Source organism: Pinus tabuliformis, chromosome 6 (genome assembly GCF_031772625.1).
Source record: "Pinus tabuliformis cultivar Carrire ecotype Pingquan chromosome 6, CPIR1, whole genome shotgun sequence".
Lineage (NCBI taxonomy): Eukaryota > Viridiplantae > Streptophyta > Pinopsida > Pinales > Pinaceae > Pinus > Pinus tabuliformis.
The window spans coordinates 582,211,219-582,230,055 of NC_142292.1; the positions used below are offsets into that span (position 1 = coordinate 582,211,219).

The 18,837-nt window shown below is 34.4% G+C and overlaps 2 protein-coding genes across 2 annotated transcripts; both read right to left on the reverse strand.

Moving 5' to 3' along the window:
- Positions 1 to 993: 993 nt before the first annotated feature.
- LOC149259878 (F-box only protein 6-like) lies at positions 994 to 2,217 on the reverse strand. The gene has a single exon (XM_089455514.1). The coding sequence runs from the start codon at positions 2,215 to 2,217 to the stop codon at positions 994 to 996; it is 1,224 nt and encodes a 407-aa protein (XP_089311640.1).
- A 9,686-nt stretch (positions 2,218 to 11,903) lies between these two features.
- LOC149259879 (F-box only protein 6-like) lies at positions 11,904 to 13,136 on the reverse strand. The gene has a single exon (XM_089455524.1). It carries the CDS (start codon positions 13,134 to 13,136, stop codon positions 11,904 to 11,906), a length of 1,233 nt encoding a protein of 410 aa, XP_089311650.1.
- Between the last annotated feature and the right edge of the window lie 5,701 nt (positions 13,137 to 18,837).

Genomic DNA, 18,837 nt, shown 5'->3' on the forward strand with positions numbered 1-18,837 from the left:
CAACACATAATTACACACAAGTTTCAAATTAGTAATAAAGTGTGGTTTACTTTTACAAAACAAATGAGTTTCAAGTTAGTGATAAAGTGTGGTTACTTTTACAAAAAAAATGCCTCTCAAGCTACCATGGATATACCATCTTGATATGACACTACAATTAAATGTTTGAATAATTTGTTGTTGCTATAACCTCTAAATGCACCATTTCCACAATACAATGTAAGTGTACATATTACCCTTTCACACACATAAGTGAATGAGAGGCATTTGAACCTTGAACCTCCTCACATAAAACACTACATTTCTATTGCCATTACCAATTGACTTGTCCCAAACTATTAGATCCTATAATTTTAAAATAAAACACATCTATAAATAAAATAAAATCTTGTATCTAACTTACAATATTATGATACGTATGATACCTGAATATAACTACTACATTATAATAGAAATTAAAAGCAATAATAACCATAAAAAATAAGTAATAACAAGGCTCATCAAAAATTTCAATTACAATGATATGTTACCTAAATATAATTAATATTGTTATAATAAAAATTAAAAGCAATAAGAAACCTAAAAAAGAGTAATAACATGTCTAAAATATATATGTTTTTGTAATTATTCGTGTATTTACAGTGAAGTTTCAAGAATTTTAATTTAATTATTAATAATTATGAACTTAGTAGTAAAATTTTAATATTTTTAAAACTTTAAAAATTTTAATTTAATTATTAATAATTATAAAATAGATAATAAAAATTTAATATTTTTAAATATTTTCAATAATATCTACAAACCAAATATTCAGATTTATTTTAATTTTTTTTAATTAATTTTCTTTATTTAAAAATACTATATTAACCCATCAAATTTCTGATATTCATAAACTATAATATCTTAACAAAAAATGCATCTCATTTAAGAAATTCACGGCATTTCACCCCACCTTCATAATAAGGTCACGGTGATTAACAAATTCATGGCATTTCACTCCGCCTTCATATGGGGCCTTGGTGTGAAGGCAACGAAGGCAATGAGAGACTGATCACCAGTAATTGCACCTATGGGACAGTTTGGAAGGAAAGTCCATGAATTGTGAGTCAAGTTGTAAACAACCACCTCCATCTCTCTGTAATTTTTGAAATACAGGCAATCCTCCATTGCAACACACCCAAAGCGTGTATATCTGCTAAAACTCGGATGCAGTGTGGGAGGCATTCTGCCAATCACATTCCAGTTTGTATCCGCGTCCTTATTAAACTCCCATATAATCACCTCTTCATCTGTGAATCGCGATTTCCTACCCTCCACGAACAGAATTCGTGATCCGCAGTGGACTAACCGACTGAAATAATTGAAGTCTGCCTGAATTAATTCAGGCAATGCCACAAATATGGACGTCTTATCTACCATGTTGAAACCCATAATGCCCCCGGTGTGGACATTGACATGGCCATCCTCACCCTCATCCTCATTCACCACCATCAAACAATAGAAATAACCTCCGGAAAATACCGTTCCGGGTCTCATCAAGTTGACGTTTTCAAATGTGAATAAATTCCTTGGCAGGAGTCCCGCGATCGTCCATGCCTTGTCCGTGGAATCGTATATTTCCACTATATTCTTGTCATGAACAGAAGAGTAGTGCACCGCCCACACTTTGTACCCGTATTCCCCTTCTTCAACAATACCTATCTCCCCTATGAAAACATCTTCTATCATTCGTGGAAGTGTGAAGTACTTTGCTGTGAGAGGATTGCCGAAATAGATGGGAGAGGTGCATTGAAACAAGAAGAGGCCTGCGCCTGATACCAGATGACGAAACGAAGAAAAATTCAAAGTGTAAATGTGGGAAAAGCCCAGGGATAAACGATAGTTCCTCCGACTGAAATTGAGAGGTACTCCTACCCCATCTAAAAAACGAACGGGTAAACGATAGTTCTTCCAACTTCGTGTGAAGGAGGAGTATGCCCAAAAATCTTGCTTGGTCCCCACACCTCCCACAAGAAGCCACGGATTTTTGTTTGGGGGAGCCTCTGCCCATTGTTTGCTAAAAAAGCTGGTGGATGAAAAGAGTGCATTCCATTGCTTGCAGACAGTAGCAAATCTACACAGGTATTCTGCTGGAAACCATGCCAATATTTCTTCAATCAAATCGCCTGGTAATTTCCCGAAGTAATCCTCCTCCGCGACTGCATCCACAGCCGCCATTTTTAAAGTACCACCAATTTTCAAAAGTGAAGAAAAATACGATACAAACGTGAAGTATTACTTTGCATATACAGAAATTAATATTAATCCCATCAGCTGCGACTCTACAAATTACCCAATCGATTCGATTGGAAACATATTATGGTTTTGCTATTTTGGAAAAGTGTGATTTTTGCTTTAACAGTTCATTATGTAATTCATTAGTAAGAATTAATGAGCTTGGTTATTATTTTTCAAATATCGTTTAAATTGAAAGTTGAATCATGGTGATGTTGTTTAATAAGGTTAGCATGCTTGATAATTAATTAAAATCAACAGCTCCTTGTGGATTTAAGCTTTTCATTCTTTGGTTTGGTTGTGAAAGCTGATTCCAAATGCATATAACTGTGATTTTATAAGCAACACACATTATCATATATCTATAAGCAAAACATGCCATTATAATTTTCCCGGCCTGGTTTAAATGAGACAAATTTTTGTCAAAGGTTTAATAAGTCTGTTTATAGGAGTATTTAAACTGTGGAAATAAATTTAATATGATCAAAATAATGCAACACTTAAACTACTTTTATCTAACACCACCCTCTCTCAAAATTTTGGTTAGCCATAAAAATGTTAGCATACAAGACACAACCTCTTTTTCCCATACACAGCGACTACCATAGAAGTCTGAGCATACAAGACACGTCCACTTTTTCTAACCCACTTTTTCCCATACACAGCGATTGCCATAGTAATGTGTATCGACATTTTCCAATACAGGGATTTTTCAACATTTGTACTTATTTCATGCTTATGTTCTCCATGTTCTTCCTTTTCCATGTGCCAAATTACCAGTATGAAGTTCCACAGGGCAGCATTCTCACAGGATTCACATAGGTTATCGTGGCCTATCAAAGGTTATCATGGCCTCAGTCAAGAAACACAAGCTACAAGAAACACAAGCTACTGCTACTCCCTGAATATTTGCATCTTTACCATGGCCAACAATCCATCCATGATAAACCCTCCATTATGAACAAGGTACATGTATTATTCCATTTTTATTACTATATGATACTACATATTCAGAGTCAAATCTCATTTTCTCTATCTGGATCTCCTTTTATATACAATTAAATTTAAACAAAGAAATCATTAATTTAAATTAATAAATAGATCGAACAATGTTTACACATATAGATATAAATATACAGATATTTGTCTAAACTTGACCTCTTGGAGTATCCCACTTCTAGTATCGCCCAGTTCATCCAAATTAAGTTGATAAATCTATAATTGTTGAAATTAATGTAGAAATCTAGTATTTTCTATTATTTGGTTGTTTGTTGTTGTAATTGAGGATTGAGGTCCTCTATTTAGGTCTAAGATCCTATTATTTAGGGAGTGGTTCAAACCACCCAACTAATGTATGATTTTATATGTATGAGACTTTGAGAGAATGCAGGTTGTTGAGTGCTGAGGCATTCTCTAGGTGACTCATCTGGAGAGCCTCTTGATTTTATCTCATATTATGTGTCTCCTTGATTTTAACATGGTATCAAAGCATGGAATCAGAGGCTTGTGTGTTGTTTGTTAAGTGAGGCTGAATGCTTGAAAGTGGATTGACTAATCTCTGGTGATGAGAGCATTATCCAGTCATGCCCCTTAGTCCAAAATCCATAGCGCTAGTCACAGAACTTCGCTCTATATTTCTAGAAGAACCCATAGCTTGGGCCTGACTAGATCTTGTTGTGAAAAGCATGGAATAAAGGCTATTTCTCCTAGTGTTTGAAAATGCAAAATGGAAACAAAACAAACAAAGGTTTATGACCTTGAGAGTAATCATACTTCAACAAAGGCGACAGAACATGAAGCATGTTTTTTGGTGACTATGCATCAAGAAATTCAGAGCCAACTACTTCCATTGTATTCACTTATGGTAGATGCATGAGTAGACGTGAGTCTGCATGATGTGGTGATCTCAACATTGGTGTAGTGAAACGTGGTGTGGTTGTTGATTACAATGGTAAGTTGTTAATGTAGCAGTGGACACTAAGTTGAGTGTGGGATGGAGGCAGATTGTGTAAGAGGCCGACGTGGTTTTGAAATATAGTGACTAGGAAAATGTGAAAGGATACACAAATTGTTGTTGTGTGGAATGATACCAAGAGATAGCTTTTGTGTTCTAGAGACTTTGTATCGAACATGTGAGAAACAAAATGGATTCGAAGCAGCAACATTTGACCTGTTTCTGCGCCAGTGTGTGAGCATCGCTAGATTAGGGTTCAAATCGCTGGATCTAGGTGTGGACATTGCAACAGGAATCTGGTTCCACAACACTACGCGGTGTGCAGCAATCAAGCTGCAGTGTATGATTGGAATTCAAACAATGTCACCCAGCAAAGGTAGCAAACTGCTGCCTAAATCAAATAGGTTCGTGTATTTTTTGAGGAGTTTGGAGCCTACGTTCATCTTGCAGCCATAATGGATCAGTGATAAGAGTGCATTCTGTGAGTTGAGATTGATCCTCTTGGACGATGGAACCCGTTTTGTCAAGAGCACTTCTTTAGAGATAGTATTTCTTGGCCTTGCTGCTGAGGCATGTTGGCAACATTCCTAGAGATAGTGGTAAACCCAAGTGCAATAGAAGAGTGGTGAAATAGTTGTAGCATTAATTAATAGGTGCAGGTTAGGATCCAGATCAGCGTGAGGGAACATCTAGATTGAAGTTCCTACAGGTCACTACTCTCTGACGAGAAAGTGAAAGAACAACTGTGAGAGCCATCTCCAGTATGACACTTTGCAGCTACCCTAGACGCATCAATGGGTGAGGATCTCAGTAATTCGATGGAGCGCAGAAGTCATTTGTTGGAGCTATGAGGCTATTTTATTTGCGCCAAATTGTTGTCGCATTAGGAGGTGTGTGTGGAGTCTCAAAAATGAATTTGGAGTGAAATAAGTTGTGTTATCAATATGTTTGTATTTCCAGACATCTTTGACATGGATATTTTCGATGATGTCTTTTTCATGTGCCATTTGGAGGCATTTCTGGCTTGGGTAGTACTTTTGAGTAAGAAAAATTCTCCGACAAACAATATGGTTTTATTAATGACCAGAAGTATCATGAGTTACAATCTTCTCAACGGGTTTCTACAATCAAATAGGTTTATACAATTGAAGAGCTACTAGTGGTTCATGAAGAAGGGTGTAAAAACTTGAATCATGAACTTATTGTTCAAAATCTAGATGATGATGAGGGGAACACAAAACTAAGAACAAAACAGAGATATAAAGGAAAAAAAGGTGCCTGCAGTGTAGCTAACAATTCTTATCAAATCCAATCATCATCTCAAGATTTTCCATCTCAATGCTCCAAAGTAATATACGGGGACAAAATAAATTATATTATCCATCCTTAATAATAAGGAGAATGGAGCACATGGAATCAGATAGAACCATGTGTGGGAGGAAATATTCTCACGCTTAGATGATTGATACTAGAAGTAATGCTTTAAGTAAGCTTACACTTCATGAATCGTTAACCGTCACTAATGATCAAGACAAGCCACGTCAAGTGCCCTATGATAAGCCAAAGAAGGAAATAGATGACTTTGGGTGAATTTCTCCATTAAGGGGAAGTGTTTAAATTAATGGAGAAATCTAGTATTTTCTATTATTTGGTTGTTTGTTGTTGTATATGAGGATTGACATCCTCTATTTAGGTCTAAGATCCTATTATTTAGGGAGTGGTTCAAACCACCCAACTAATGTATGATTTTATATGTAACAGTTGTTGAAGAAGGATGCTACTTATTGCTGGAATGAGGAATGCAACAAAAGTCTGGAGACGTTTAAGGAAAATATGGAATCCACCCCTATACTGGTCTTTCCGAAATGCGATGTCGAATTTCATGTGCATGTTAATGTGTCATATATCGAGTTGGAGGCGATACTTAATTAACCAGGGGCAGAGAGAATTGACCATCGAATTATGTTCACCAGTCGTCGATTGTCAATAGATGAGAAGAATTACTCCACTACCAAGCGAGAGGGATTAGCGATGGTATACGCACTTCAAAAATTCTGCCACTATCTACTCATAGGCCACTTTAAGATGTATACCAATCACTCTACGTTAAAATACCTAGTGAATAAGCCTATGTTGGGGGGGGACACATTTGTAGGTGGTTTTTGTTATTCGAGGAATATGACTTCGAGGTCATCGTAAAGCTGATACGTCTAAATGCAAGCCAAGATCACTTGTCCTGAGTTGAGACTGGTGAAGAGCCCAAGAATTTAGAAGACAGAATCTCGGATGGATAGCTATATGCGGTGCATGTATCGGATGGCCACTTTGATGACATAATCCATTTCTTAACTACATGTACCTAGCCGCAGGGCTATTCTATTCAGTAGAAGAAGGAATTGGTGGTATGCACCGTAGACTTTACCGTGATTGCTGGACACGTCTACAAAATGGGAAATGACGAAGTATTATGCAGTTACATCTCGAAGTTTGAGTGAGGATAGGTCCTGGCCGAAGCACATGGGGGGGTTGCTAGTGGGCATTATGTGGGTCGCACCATAGCCTAGAAGATTCTTCGCGCAGGATTATGGTGGGCCACTCTGCATCAAGATTCAAAAGCATACTGCCGAGCCTGAGATGTATCTTAATGGATGGGGAACCATTGCATAGAGATGAAATGCCACTCTAGCCACAGATGATGCTACAACCATTCGAGAAGTGGGCAATCAACTTCATAGGACCTATCGAGTCGCGAGGGAAGACAGGTGCGTGATATATCATCACCGCGACAGAATATTTGACCCGATGGGTAGAGGCACAGCTGGTTAAGGCCTGCATGGCTGTGACCACTCTGAATTTTTTGTTCCAAAACATACTGACAAGGTTTGGATGTGCCAAAATTCTCATGAGATGCGCAAATCCCATTCATTTTGCTTCACATTATAGACTTTGGTCAATGCGGTCTCCAAGATTTTGTTGAATGCCTTAACGGTCACATTCACTTGTGGGTGGTATGTCATACTCTATTGGTGATATATCTTGAATTCCTCCATTAGTGCATTGATCGTTTCATTCAGAAAATGTGTTCCCCGATTGCTCATTGTGCCTAGTCTGCGGATCACAACAATAATAGGTATGGAAGGTCTCGGGGCTTTGGAAGAAACATGGAAAAGATGAGTTGAATTTGGAAATTTTGATATAACTCTTATTAAGTATTAGATCTGTGAAATGGACTACCTTCTAATCACCTTCTAATATACAACAATATTGAGAAGCAAAATAACAGATGAAAATATTTCCAAGAAATCATAAACAACTATCTAACTAAGACTAAAACTTAATCTATGCAATGAACAAAAGACAAGCTCTATTTTTGGGCTGTGAGAGTGGGTTCCTCTAGTCATGATCCCATGAGAGCGATGAGATAGGAGTCCTGTCACAAATTTTTTGATGTATTTTACTTCACTAGACTGCAACACTATTCTACTCTTTAAGCTAATGGAAACATAGATAAACAACTACTTACTCAACCTTCTAAGTTAAAAACATAAATAAACTTCAAAATTTAACCAACATTCTAAGCTAAGAATATAGATGCAAGAGAGGAACATATGGTACTAGGGTTGGGCCTTAACACAGGAGCTTCAGTCTTCTGAGTCAACACAGTGTTGGATCAAAACATAATTTCCCATTATCAATCAAGAAGTGTCAAATACATCATAACAATAAAAGTCAAATGTGGTTCAACTTAATGGCCTCTTGGCTAAAATAAAAATTTGAATCATAATGAGTCCCTTATCTTGATTATTTATACAAAATTGGAGGTACCAATAATTCTGTAGAAAGTAGGGATACTCAGTTCCCTAACTTGAGAATAACTTTCCCTTGACAAGCATTGGCTTTGCTGCTAATGAAATCGAATTTCTTGGCTTCCAATGACACCAAGTTGATGATATAGAGTGGGAGAATAATCAACTGATTTGAGGATTTAAGGATGGATACCACTTCCTAGAATCTCTCTTGCTTTCTTATTCTAAGTCCCTACACTCAAATCAACTCAAAACTGCTCCAATCTCTCTAATTTAACACACATTAGGCCATATGACATAGTAACTCACGTTTACTCTTCTCACTAAGAAAAATATAACAAAATATTTAGATAAATGTGAGAAAAGACAATTTAATAAGTTGGAGAGTGGCATTGTGACCCATATAGTTTGCCTATTGATGAGCCTCATCACTGCTCAAAATCCTTGATACCCAACTTTGTGCATGAGGTATGACAAGTATTGTGTTGGAAATTAGGAAAATCAAAGGAAATAATGTTGGGGTTCTAAGTGGAATAGATGGGTGGCCACCAATATCCACCTAGATCAAGTATATATCTTTGAATGATGTGTCTCTTTCTTTCATAATCATTGTTTATTTGTGAACTATTTTGCAAGATAATTAATGATTCTTTTAAACATATGGACATGTCTTCATTAGGATAATACTATTAATTTTCTTCTAAAGACTCACTTTCTCTTTTCTGTCTATGAAAGAACCTTTATACTCATTGCAATTGAGTGCTTCACAAGTCTAACTTACTTCTTATCTCAAAAGTTTATGTGTACTCTCTTATGTTGTTTATTATAGCCAAGAAAAATATTTCAGATTGTGGAAGTCGGGCCTATTTCATGGATGGGACTCCTACTTCAAACGATGTGAGGTGTAGTTGGACTTCATATCAAGGATACCCCTAGCATGTTGGGGGTTTCCAGCATCGTCAACAAAACCTGAAGAGGGTGAGTGCCTCTTTTATTCGTATATATGGGTGAAGGGAATCCCACTGCATTCCATCATTGACAACGAGAGCCAAAAGGATTGTATTTCAACTAAATTCATGAAGATAGTGAAGCTACTAATATTTCCACATGCCCAACCATACACCATTGGTTAGTTGAGCTAAGGATGAGACATCTGTGTTAGCCAATAATTTTATCTATCTTATAGTATCAAACCCTTTAGAGATGATGTATTCTGTGATGTTAACCCACTTAAATTTTATGATGTTATTTTAGGAAAGGATTATATGTGGAAATGACATGTTGTTTACAAGTCTCGTCCCTATACGGTCATTATTATTGTGTGATGTCAACTCTAGATGGTATTCATGGTAATTGCAACTATTGAAATTTCGTTGATCTCAATAAAACAATGTTGAAAGGTAATCTCTTAGACTACAAATTTTTTCCTCTTCCTGGTTTCATCAGATGGTTAAAAGAATGTCACTGCAACCAGCAAGTCCTCAGCACTAGAGCTCTCCACATAATATAATCATGTGGAAAATGTTGTAAAGAAATAAAAAGATATCTTTGATCCACTTCTAGGCGTGCCTTTGCATTTCTAGGTCAAACACTCAATTGAATTGATATCTAATGCTCCTTTACCTAATTTATTAATATATAGATTCTCTCTCTTAGAAAATGAGGAAATAGAATGTGAGATTCATGAACCCATCCAAAAATGACATATTCAACTCAGCTCCTCACTTTGCAGGTGTCTAATTGTGTTTGTGTGAAGAAGGATCAAACAGGGAGACTTTGTATTGATTATAGAGCTTTGAACAAAACATTATCAAGAAGATATAATCAATCGCATAGATTGATGGTATTTTTAGTCAACTTAAGTGTGCCAAGTTCCTTAGTAAGATTGATTTGAAGTGAGGCTACCAATAAGTGCCAATTGAACAAAACAATGTATGGAAGATAACCTTAAAATCTAAAGAAGATGTTTTTGAGCGGTTGGACATGCCCTTTAACTTAACTAATGCTTCGTCACTACTCATGAAGTGAAAATTCAGAAACTCTTTAGTGGTTGAATATTAGGCTTACATCCTCATCTTCAATAGAATCAGAATAGGAAATTCAAAACACATTTAGTAAGTCCTGAGCACCTTGTTACAACACAAATTGTATGCCAATATAGATAAGTTCTCAATTGGCATGCAGAAATTCAATATTTGGGATACATTATTGATGTACATGGGGTGAATTTAGACCTAGCCAAGATCCATGTCCTTTAGGATTGGCCAACCTCAAAGACTCTCATATATCTCCTCTCCTTCTTAGGCCTTGCTAACTTCTACCAAAGGTGTGTGTTGAGGTTTTCCAATATAACTTGGTCTTTAGCATGATAAAAATTATGTGTTTGTGGTTTTCAACAAGTTTTCTAATACAATCATTTTGGCACTATGTAAGAAGAGTATCTAGCTATATTCACTACTAAAGTCTTATTTGAGTGTGTTTGGATTCGTTTTGGGATACCTCAGACAACTATTTCAGATAGGGATAAAAGGTTCCTTAATATCTTCTAGTCTAGCCTAGGATCTCTAATTGATAACATGTTGACAAAATTGACTGCCTTTCATCTAAAAATATATGGACAAATAGAAGTGGTCAGTAAGATGATTATGTGTTTTTTTTTACACAGTGTACAAATCCAAGCATCCACCTACATGGGAGAAAACACTTTCATATGTTCATCATAGCTATAACCGGGCCCTCCATAATTGTATTGGCTATATTCATTTTCAAGTGTGCTTGGGGTTCCAATCATTGGCCCTAACTAATGCATCTATGGCCATTACATAATCACCAATAACATTCTCCCATGATTAGGTTGAGGCACATAAAGTAACCATATATGTTGAAAGGATCCATCACCTCCAACAATAGGTTCACAGTATCTTAGAAAAATGAATGCGAAGTACAAGTATCAACATGAACAACACATAATTACACACAAGTTTCAAATTAGTAATAAAGTGTGGTTTACTTTTACAAAAGAAATGAGTTTCAAGTTAGTGATAAAGTCTGGTTACTTTTACAAAACAAATGCCTCTCAAGCTACCATGGATATACCATCTTGATATGACACTACAATTAAATGTTTGAATAATTTGTTGTTGCTATAACCTCTAAATGCATCATTTCCACAATACAATGTAAGTGTACTATTACCCTTTCACACGTATAAGTGAATGAGAGGCATTTGAACCTTGAACCTCCTCACATAAAACACTACATTTCTATTGTCATTACCAATTGAGTTGTCCCAAACTCTTAGATCCTATAATTTTAAAATAAAACACATCTAGAAATAAAATAAAATTTTGTATCTAACTTACAATATTATGATACGTATGATACCTGAATATAACTACTACATTATAATAGAAATTAAAAGCAATAATAACCATAAAAAATAAGTAATAACAAGGCTCATCAAAAATTTCAATTACAATGATATGCTACCTAAATATAATTGATATTGTTATAATAAAAATTAAAAACAATAAGAAACATTAAAAAAATAATAACATGTCTAAAATATATATATTTTTGTAGTTATTTGTGTATTTACAGTGAAGTTTCAAGAATTTTAATTTAATTATTAATAATTATGAATTTGGTAGTAAAATATTTTAAATATTATGTACAAACCAAATATTCACATTTATTTTATTTTTTTTTTAATTAATTTTCTTTATTTAAAAATACTATATTAACCCATCAAATTTCTGATATTCATAAACTATAATATCTTAACAAAAAATGCATCTCATTTAAGAAATTCACGGCATTTCACCCCACCTTCATAATAAGGTCACGGTGATTAACAAATTCATGGCATTTCACTCCACCTTCATATCGGGCCTTGGTGTGAAGGCAACGAAGGCAATGAGAGACTGATCACCAGTAATTGCACCTATGGGACAGTTTGGAAGGAAAGTCCATGAATTGTGAGTCAAGTTGTAAACAACCACCACCTCCATCTCTCTGTAATTTTTGAAATACAGGCAATTCCCTATTGCAACACACCCAAAACGTGTATATCTCCTAAAACTCGGATGCACTGTTGGAGGCATTCTGGCAATCACTTTCCAATTTGTATCCGCGTCCTTATTAAACTCCCATATAATCACCTCTTCTTCATCTGTAAATCGCGATTTCCTACCCTCCACGAACAGAATTCGTGATCCGCAGTGGACTAACCGATTGAAATAATTGAAGTCTTCGTGAATTAATTCAGGCAATGCCACAAATATGGACGTCTTATCTACCATGTTGAAACCCATAATGCCCCCGGTGTGGACATTGGCATGGCCATCCTCACCCTCATCCTCATCCACCACCATCAAACAATAGAAATAACCTCCGGAAAATACCGTTCCGGGTCTCATCAAGTTGACGTTTTCAAATGTGAATAAATTCCTAGGCAGGAGTCCCGCGATCGTCCATGCCTTGTCCGTGGAATCGTATATTTCCACTATATTCTTGTCATGAACAAAAGAGTAGTGCACCGCCCACACTTTGTACCCGTATTCCCCTTCTTCAACAATACCTATCTCCCCTATGAAAACATGTTCTATCATTCGTGGAAGTGTGAAGTACTTTGCTGTGAGAGGATTGCCGACATAGATGGAATAGGGAGAGGTGCATTGAAACAAGAAGAGGCCTGCGCCTGATACCAGATGACGAAACGTGGAAATGTGGGGTACTCCTTCTAAAAAGCACAGGGATAAACGATAGTTCCTCCAACTGAAATTGAGAGGTACTCCTACCCCATCTAAATAACGAACGGGTAAACGATAGTTCTTCCAACTTCGTGTGAAGGAGGAGTATGCCCAACAAACATGCTTGTTCTCCATACCTCCCACAAGAAGCCATGGATTTTTGTTTGGGGGAGCCTCTGCCCATTGTTTCCTAAAAAGGCTGGTTGATGAAAAGAGTGCATTCCATTGCTTGCAGACAGTAGCAAATCTACACAGGTATTCTGCTGGAAACCATGCCAATATTTCTTCAATCAAATCGCCTGGTAATTCCCCGAAGTAATCCTCCTCCGCGACTGCATCCACAGCCGCCATTTTTAAAGTACCACCAATTTTCAAAAGTGAAGAAAAATACGATAGAAAAGTGAAGTATTACTTTGCATATACAGAAATTAATATTAATCCCATCAGCTGCGACTCTACAAATTACCCAATCGATTCGATTGGAAACATATTATGGTTTTGCTATTTTGGAAAAGTGTGATTTTTGCTTTAACAGTTCATTATGGTAATTAATTAGTAAGAATTAATCAGCTTGGTTATTATTTTTCAAATATCGTTTAAATCGAAAGTTGAATCATGGTGATGTTGTTTTGGCCCTGCTTGGCGTGAGATCAAAAATTATGTTTCCAATTGTAAATGAGAAGGTTAGCATGCTTGATAACTAATTAAAATCAATAGCTCCTTGTGGATTCAAGCTTTTCATTCTTTGGTTTGGTTGTGAAAGCTGATTCCAAACGCATATAACTGTGATTTTATAAGCAACACACATTATCATATATCTATAAGCAAAACATGCCATTATAATTTTCCCGGCCTGGTTTAAATGAGACAAATTTTTGTCAAAGGCTTAATAAGTCTGATTATAGGAGTATTTAAACTGTGGAAATAAATTTAATATGATCAAAATTTATGCAACACTTAAACTACTTTTATCTAACACCCTCCTCTCTCAAGATTTTGGTTAGCCATAAAAATGTCAGCATACCAGACACAACCACTTTTTCCCATACACAGCGACTACCATAGAAATCTGAGCATACAAGACACGTCCACTTTTTCTAACCCACTTTTTCCCATACACACCGATTGCCATAGTAATGTGTATCGACATTTTCCAATACAGGGATTTGTCGAGATCTCTGCAGTGGGTAAGATACCTCTGCAATACCTCTAGAAATCCATGATAATGCTTAACTGCTAAAGAATTCTTATTAGACTGCTTAGTTAGGTTTTGAACCATACTTAATTGCCTTATGTATATATGTTAAGTATACCTAATTTCTCTATATATAATTGGTTAGTGCATTAAAACCATCACAACCAATTTGAGCCGAATAGTATATGGAAATGATAAGAAGGCCAGAAGATGGATATGTCATGACAGTTCTTAAGTGGTAGAATGTTATTGATGTTAAGGGTTTGAATAGAAGGTAGTATATGGAAAGGATAAGAGGGTAATAGAATGTTATTGATGTTAAGAGTGTGAATAACAAAGAGTTGATATCAAATGAAAAAAGGTTAATTATGTAAATAACTAGATATAACATATATTTGTAATCATTGTACTTATTATACTTATGAAAAAGGTTAATTATGTAAATAACTAGATATAATATATATGCATAAGGTTAATTATGTAAATAACTAGATATAATATATATTTGTAATCATTGATATTATTACTTTTCATGTATGTGACATTGCCTTGTCAATAACAATAGCACAAAACTCAATATTATAAATTTTAATTTTAAAAAATGAGTATTGGTGAAGCTCTGTTTATAATTCTCCTCGAACAACCACTTAACTAGATCCATGAGCGTTTTCTTCACCTTCCATATTTTCTAAATATATCATTGTTTTTTTTTTTTACACTTTTTATTGTGGTGTTTCCTGAATGTTTGATATGAAATTTCTACACTATGTTAAACTTATTATATAATACCAACTTTTTGGATACAGGCTCTAAATTATAAAGGCAATGAGACACATATATTGTATATGATCTATTTAGTGATTATATATACGGGATCTATTCTTTCTTAATATAAATCAAAGTGTTTTTCCTTCTAACAAAAAAAATAAAATGAATTTTGAAATAAAAACTAAAAAGATAAATGGAAAATGAATTCAAAACTTATCATCCTTATGCTACACATGCAACCAATCCAAAATATTCCATTCCCTAGTTATATAGAATACGCATACAAGCCTTCCACTCTAAATTTGTGTGGAATATTAACGATGTTGGAGAAAATTAATTTGCATATTCTATGAATCCTAACATGTGTTGTGGTTTATCACTGGTTAAATGTGAAGATCCGCAGTTTAAACCTGGGCAGCGGCATCATTACTGGCAATCATTGTGCTTGGCAGTTGGGTTTAGTAATTCCAAGATTAGTGACGTTATAATTATAGTTGAAAAATTAGCTTCCAAGAATAGAAGCCTTGATTGAAAATGAAAATTAGATGGGAAAGAGAACCTCAAATTAAGAAGAACGTTGGGAATATATGGAAAAATTTTCAATAGGAATGTTTATGAATATTATTTAATTTATTTTCTGAAAATTGGGAATGAATTGAAAAAAATTCCCAACATGCATGTTTGCTAATATGATTCAATTCATTTTCCAAAGTTGTATGGCAAGACAATGTCTATCAAAAAGGTAGGGTACTCTTTGTTGTTGGTATTATTTTCAATTCATTTTCTCAATATGATTTAATTTATTTTCCAAAATTGTATGGGGAGAAATTTTTTATCAAAAATCTAGGGTACTCTTTGTTGTTGGTATTATTTTAAATTCATTTTCCAAAATTGTATATTGTAGAAAATGTATATCAAAAGGGTAGGGTATTCTTTGTTGTTGCCATTACTTTCAATTCATTTTCCAAAATTGTATGGGTAGAAAATGTCTATGAAAAGGGTAAGGTACTCTTTGTTGTTGGCATTAGTTTGGAATTTATGAAAAGCATTTTTTTAATTTTTATAGCACTTGATTTTATCAACTTCAGCTGAAGGGTGGTAGATTTTAGCTTCAATCTAGGCATTTTGGTGCCTATTCTTAAGTTAATCATTGTATGATTGGTGGAGTCACTTTTTACATGCAAAAACTCTGTTGAAATTCTTAATTCAATTCAAGATTATTGGAATAACAACTATTCATTTTTCATATACTTCATTCTCATTACTTCTTGTAGCATAAATGTTTTCATAATATGTAAGCATCACAAATTTCGCTTCTTATTCTAAGAAGTATTTAGATAGAGATTTATTCATTAAACCTACGTATTTTAGCTTCAATATAGGCATTTTGGTGCCTATTCTTAAGTTAATCCCTGCACGATTGGTGGAGTCACTTTTTACATGGAAAAAGTCCCTTGAAATTCTTAATTCAATTCAATATTGTTGGAATAACAACAACTAATTTTTCGTATACTTCATTCTCATTACTTGTAGCATAAATGTTTTCATAATATGTATGCATCACAAATTTCCCTTCTTATTCTAATAAGTATTTAGATAGAGATTCATTCATTAAACCTACCTATTTTAGCTTCAATCTAGGAATTTTGCTGCCTATTATTAAGTTAATCTCTGTTCCATTATTGGAGTCACTTTTTACATGGAAAAATTCCCTTGAAATTCTTAATTCAATTCAATATTGTTGGAATAACAACCATTAATTTTTCATATGCTTCATTCTCATTACTTCTTGTAGTATAAATGTTTTCATAATATTTATGCATCACAAATTTCACTTATTCTAAGAAGTATTTAGATAGATATTCGTTCATTAAGCCTACCTACCGATGAAACATAATGCCCATAAGAGCATGGATGGAAACATCAATTGATTTGATCCTTTTATCTAAGTTTATAGTCTTCGAAAAATAAAATTGGTTTCTACTTAAATAGATTTCCTCATTGTCTATGAATTTCACATCTATATGATTTACTTTAAGTAAGAAATTTTGAAAATGATGCAATGAGACACAATTTAATAACCTAGATATGTATTTACTTATATCTCGGTAGATAACAAAAAAATTGCTTTCATGGTCAATCATACATATTCCTTTAGCATTAGATTGACCACTAACATTTACCATATCAATAGGTCTAACTAAACTATATGTTTGTTCATCATAAAGATGCAAAATCTTCTGTAATCATTTGATCCACTTTGCTCATTTAATAAATAAAAAACCTTAAGAAGAGACTTCATACCACTTTTATTTTGTGATATTGTAGATATCTGGAACTTCCAAAGCAAGGAAATTATTTTTTACCTATGTAGTATGAACTATGTATATTGTTTTCCGTCTATCTCTATGATACCAAACTTTGTTATTACAGTGAATAACTGAAAAAATTATTTGGAAAGAAAAAAATGTTTTTCAAGAACATAATTCCCATTACTACTAGTATACTCTTATATAGCTTAGTATTTTCTTATAGAGCTAATAGAATTATTTGGAAAAGAAAAAAATATCCTTTAAGAACACCATTCTCATTAATTCTAGTATAAAAAGGTCGATTGGAAGAAACTATATATGTGAATGGCTTCAAATTGATATTCTCCTTTCCCACATCACGTCACATTCCAACTCTTTAAAACATATTGAAGCAACTACCACAGCTGAGTTAGGAAGCACATCTTCCACTACATGTTGTTTCCCAGTAATATTCGAAGTCAAATATGAAGAATAACTGCTAGGGTCATTTGTCAAATACTCATAATCAACTAGGACAGTAGAAACGATCATTATCGTAGGTCTTTCGAAAGTAGTCATATGTTCAAGTATATTTATAAGTTAGTGAGTCAGTTTTGTAGATAATAGAGTTTGAAGAACCATTTATAATCATTTCACAACTCTTATATAAAGATATTAGTATTTCAAATATTCCATGAAAAACCATTATTAATATACTAAACTCCAGAAGGATTGTAGAGGCAAAAAAATACAATGTTAAACTAGATATTTGTACAAATTTTGTGTTTAATACATCTATATAGGGTTATATCACTCATATAATTCAATATCACATTTCCTTTTGGCTCTTTCAAGAAACTTTCTATTCATACTGTCATGAAATATTGCACAATTATGGGGAACTGGGAAACATTCTAGCTCATTGCATTGTACATTTTCTAAGGTGAATGGATGGATTACGCAATTTATAGAATCGTTGTTGGGTTTCCTTCCATAAATGCACAGTTTGTGAGCTCAAGGCAGAACTATGAGTATCAATTATGTAATTCCAATAATTAACACTGACTTGCCCTCATGGATTGCGCAGTTTCTGGAGGCAAGCCCAAAACTGATGTGAGGTGAAGTTATCTGAAATGATCATAAACTAAATAATGATGTAGAATTGATTAACTATTAATGATTTGAATGTTAGTTGAAGCATGCAAACTGAGGAAAAAAAATCTTGAAAATAACACTTTACAACAGTTGATCAAACATGAAAGTAATGCATGACAGAAATGAAAACAACAAAAAGACAGTGATACCAGACAACAAATTGATGATGGAGTTCATCCCCGATGGACTACGTCTCCGGGTTTGCTTTCAAGATGGGCGACTATTTTTATTAGGAATGAGAAGAAAATAGTCGATTACATAGTGATTTAGTCAGACTAAAATTACACACATGCAACTTTGACTTCTTTCATCAGATAGTCCTCTGAACTAGCTTCCTAACTCTGCTTACGGTTTCCAAAACCGACTGCAGATGCTCTCGAAACATTGAAAACAAAATCGCCTATGTACTCTAGAATCTGCATACAAAAGTGAGAAACCACTCCTCTTGATCAATGAAGAGAAATTTTGCGTTTATAGGCCTGAAGATACATGAAACCACCTTTGACTACATTTGAGGTGAATTTAGTTAGGCTTGGATTGGATTTACAACTCGGTCTAGTTGGAATTTGTTAAAATTGGCAACTAGGGCCAAACTTCATATGGGTCACCTTATTCATAAATGACTATATTTTTCTTGGATTCC

Excerpts from the sequence above, each read along its gene's own strand:
- LOC149259878 (XM_089455514.1), bottom strand. The coding sequence starts at position 2,217 with ATGGCGGCTGTGGATGCAGTCGCGGAGGAGGATTACTTCGGGAAATTA.
- LOC149259879 (XM_089455524.1), bottom strand. The coding sequence starts at position 13,136 with ATGGCGGCTGTGGATGCAGTCGCGGAGGAGGATTACTTCGGGGAATTA.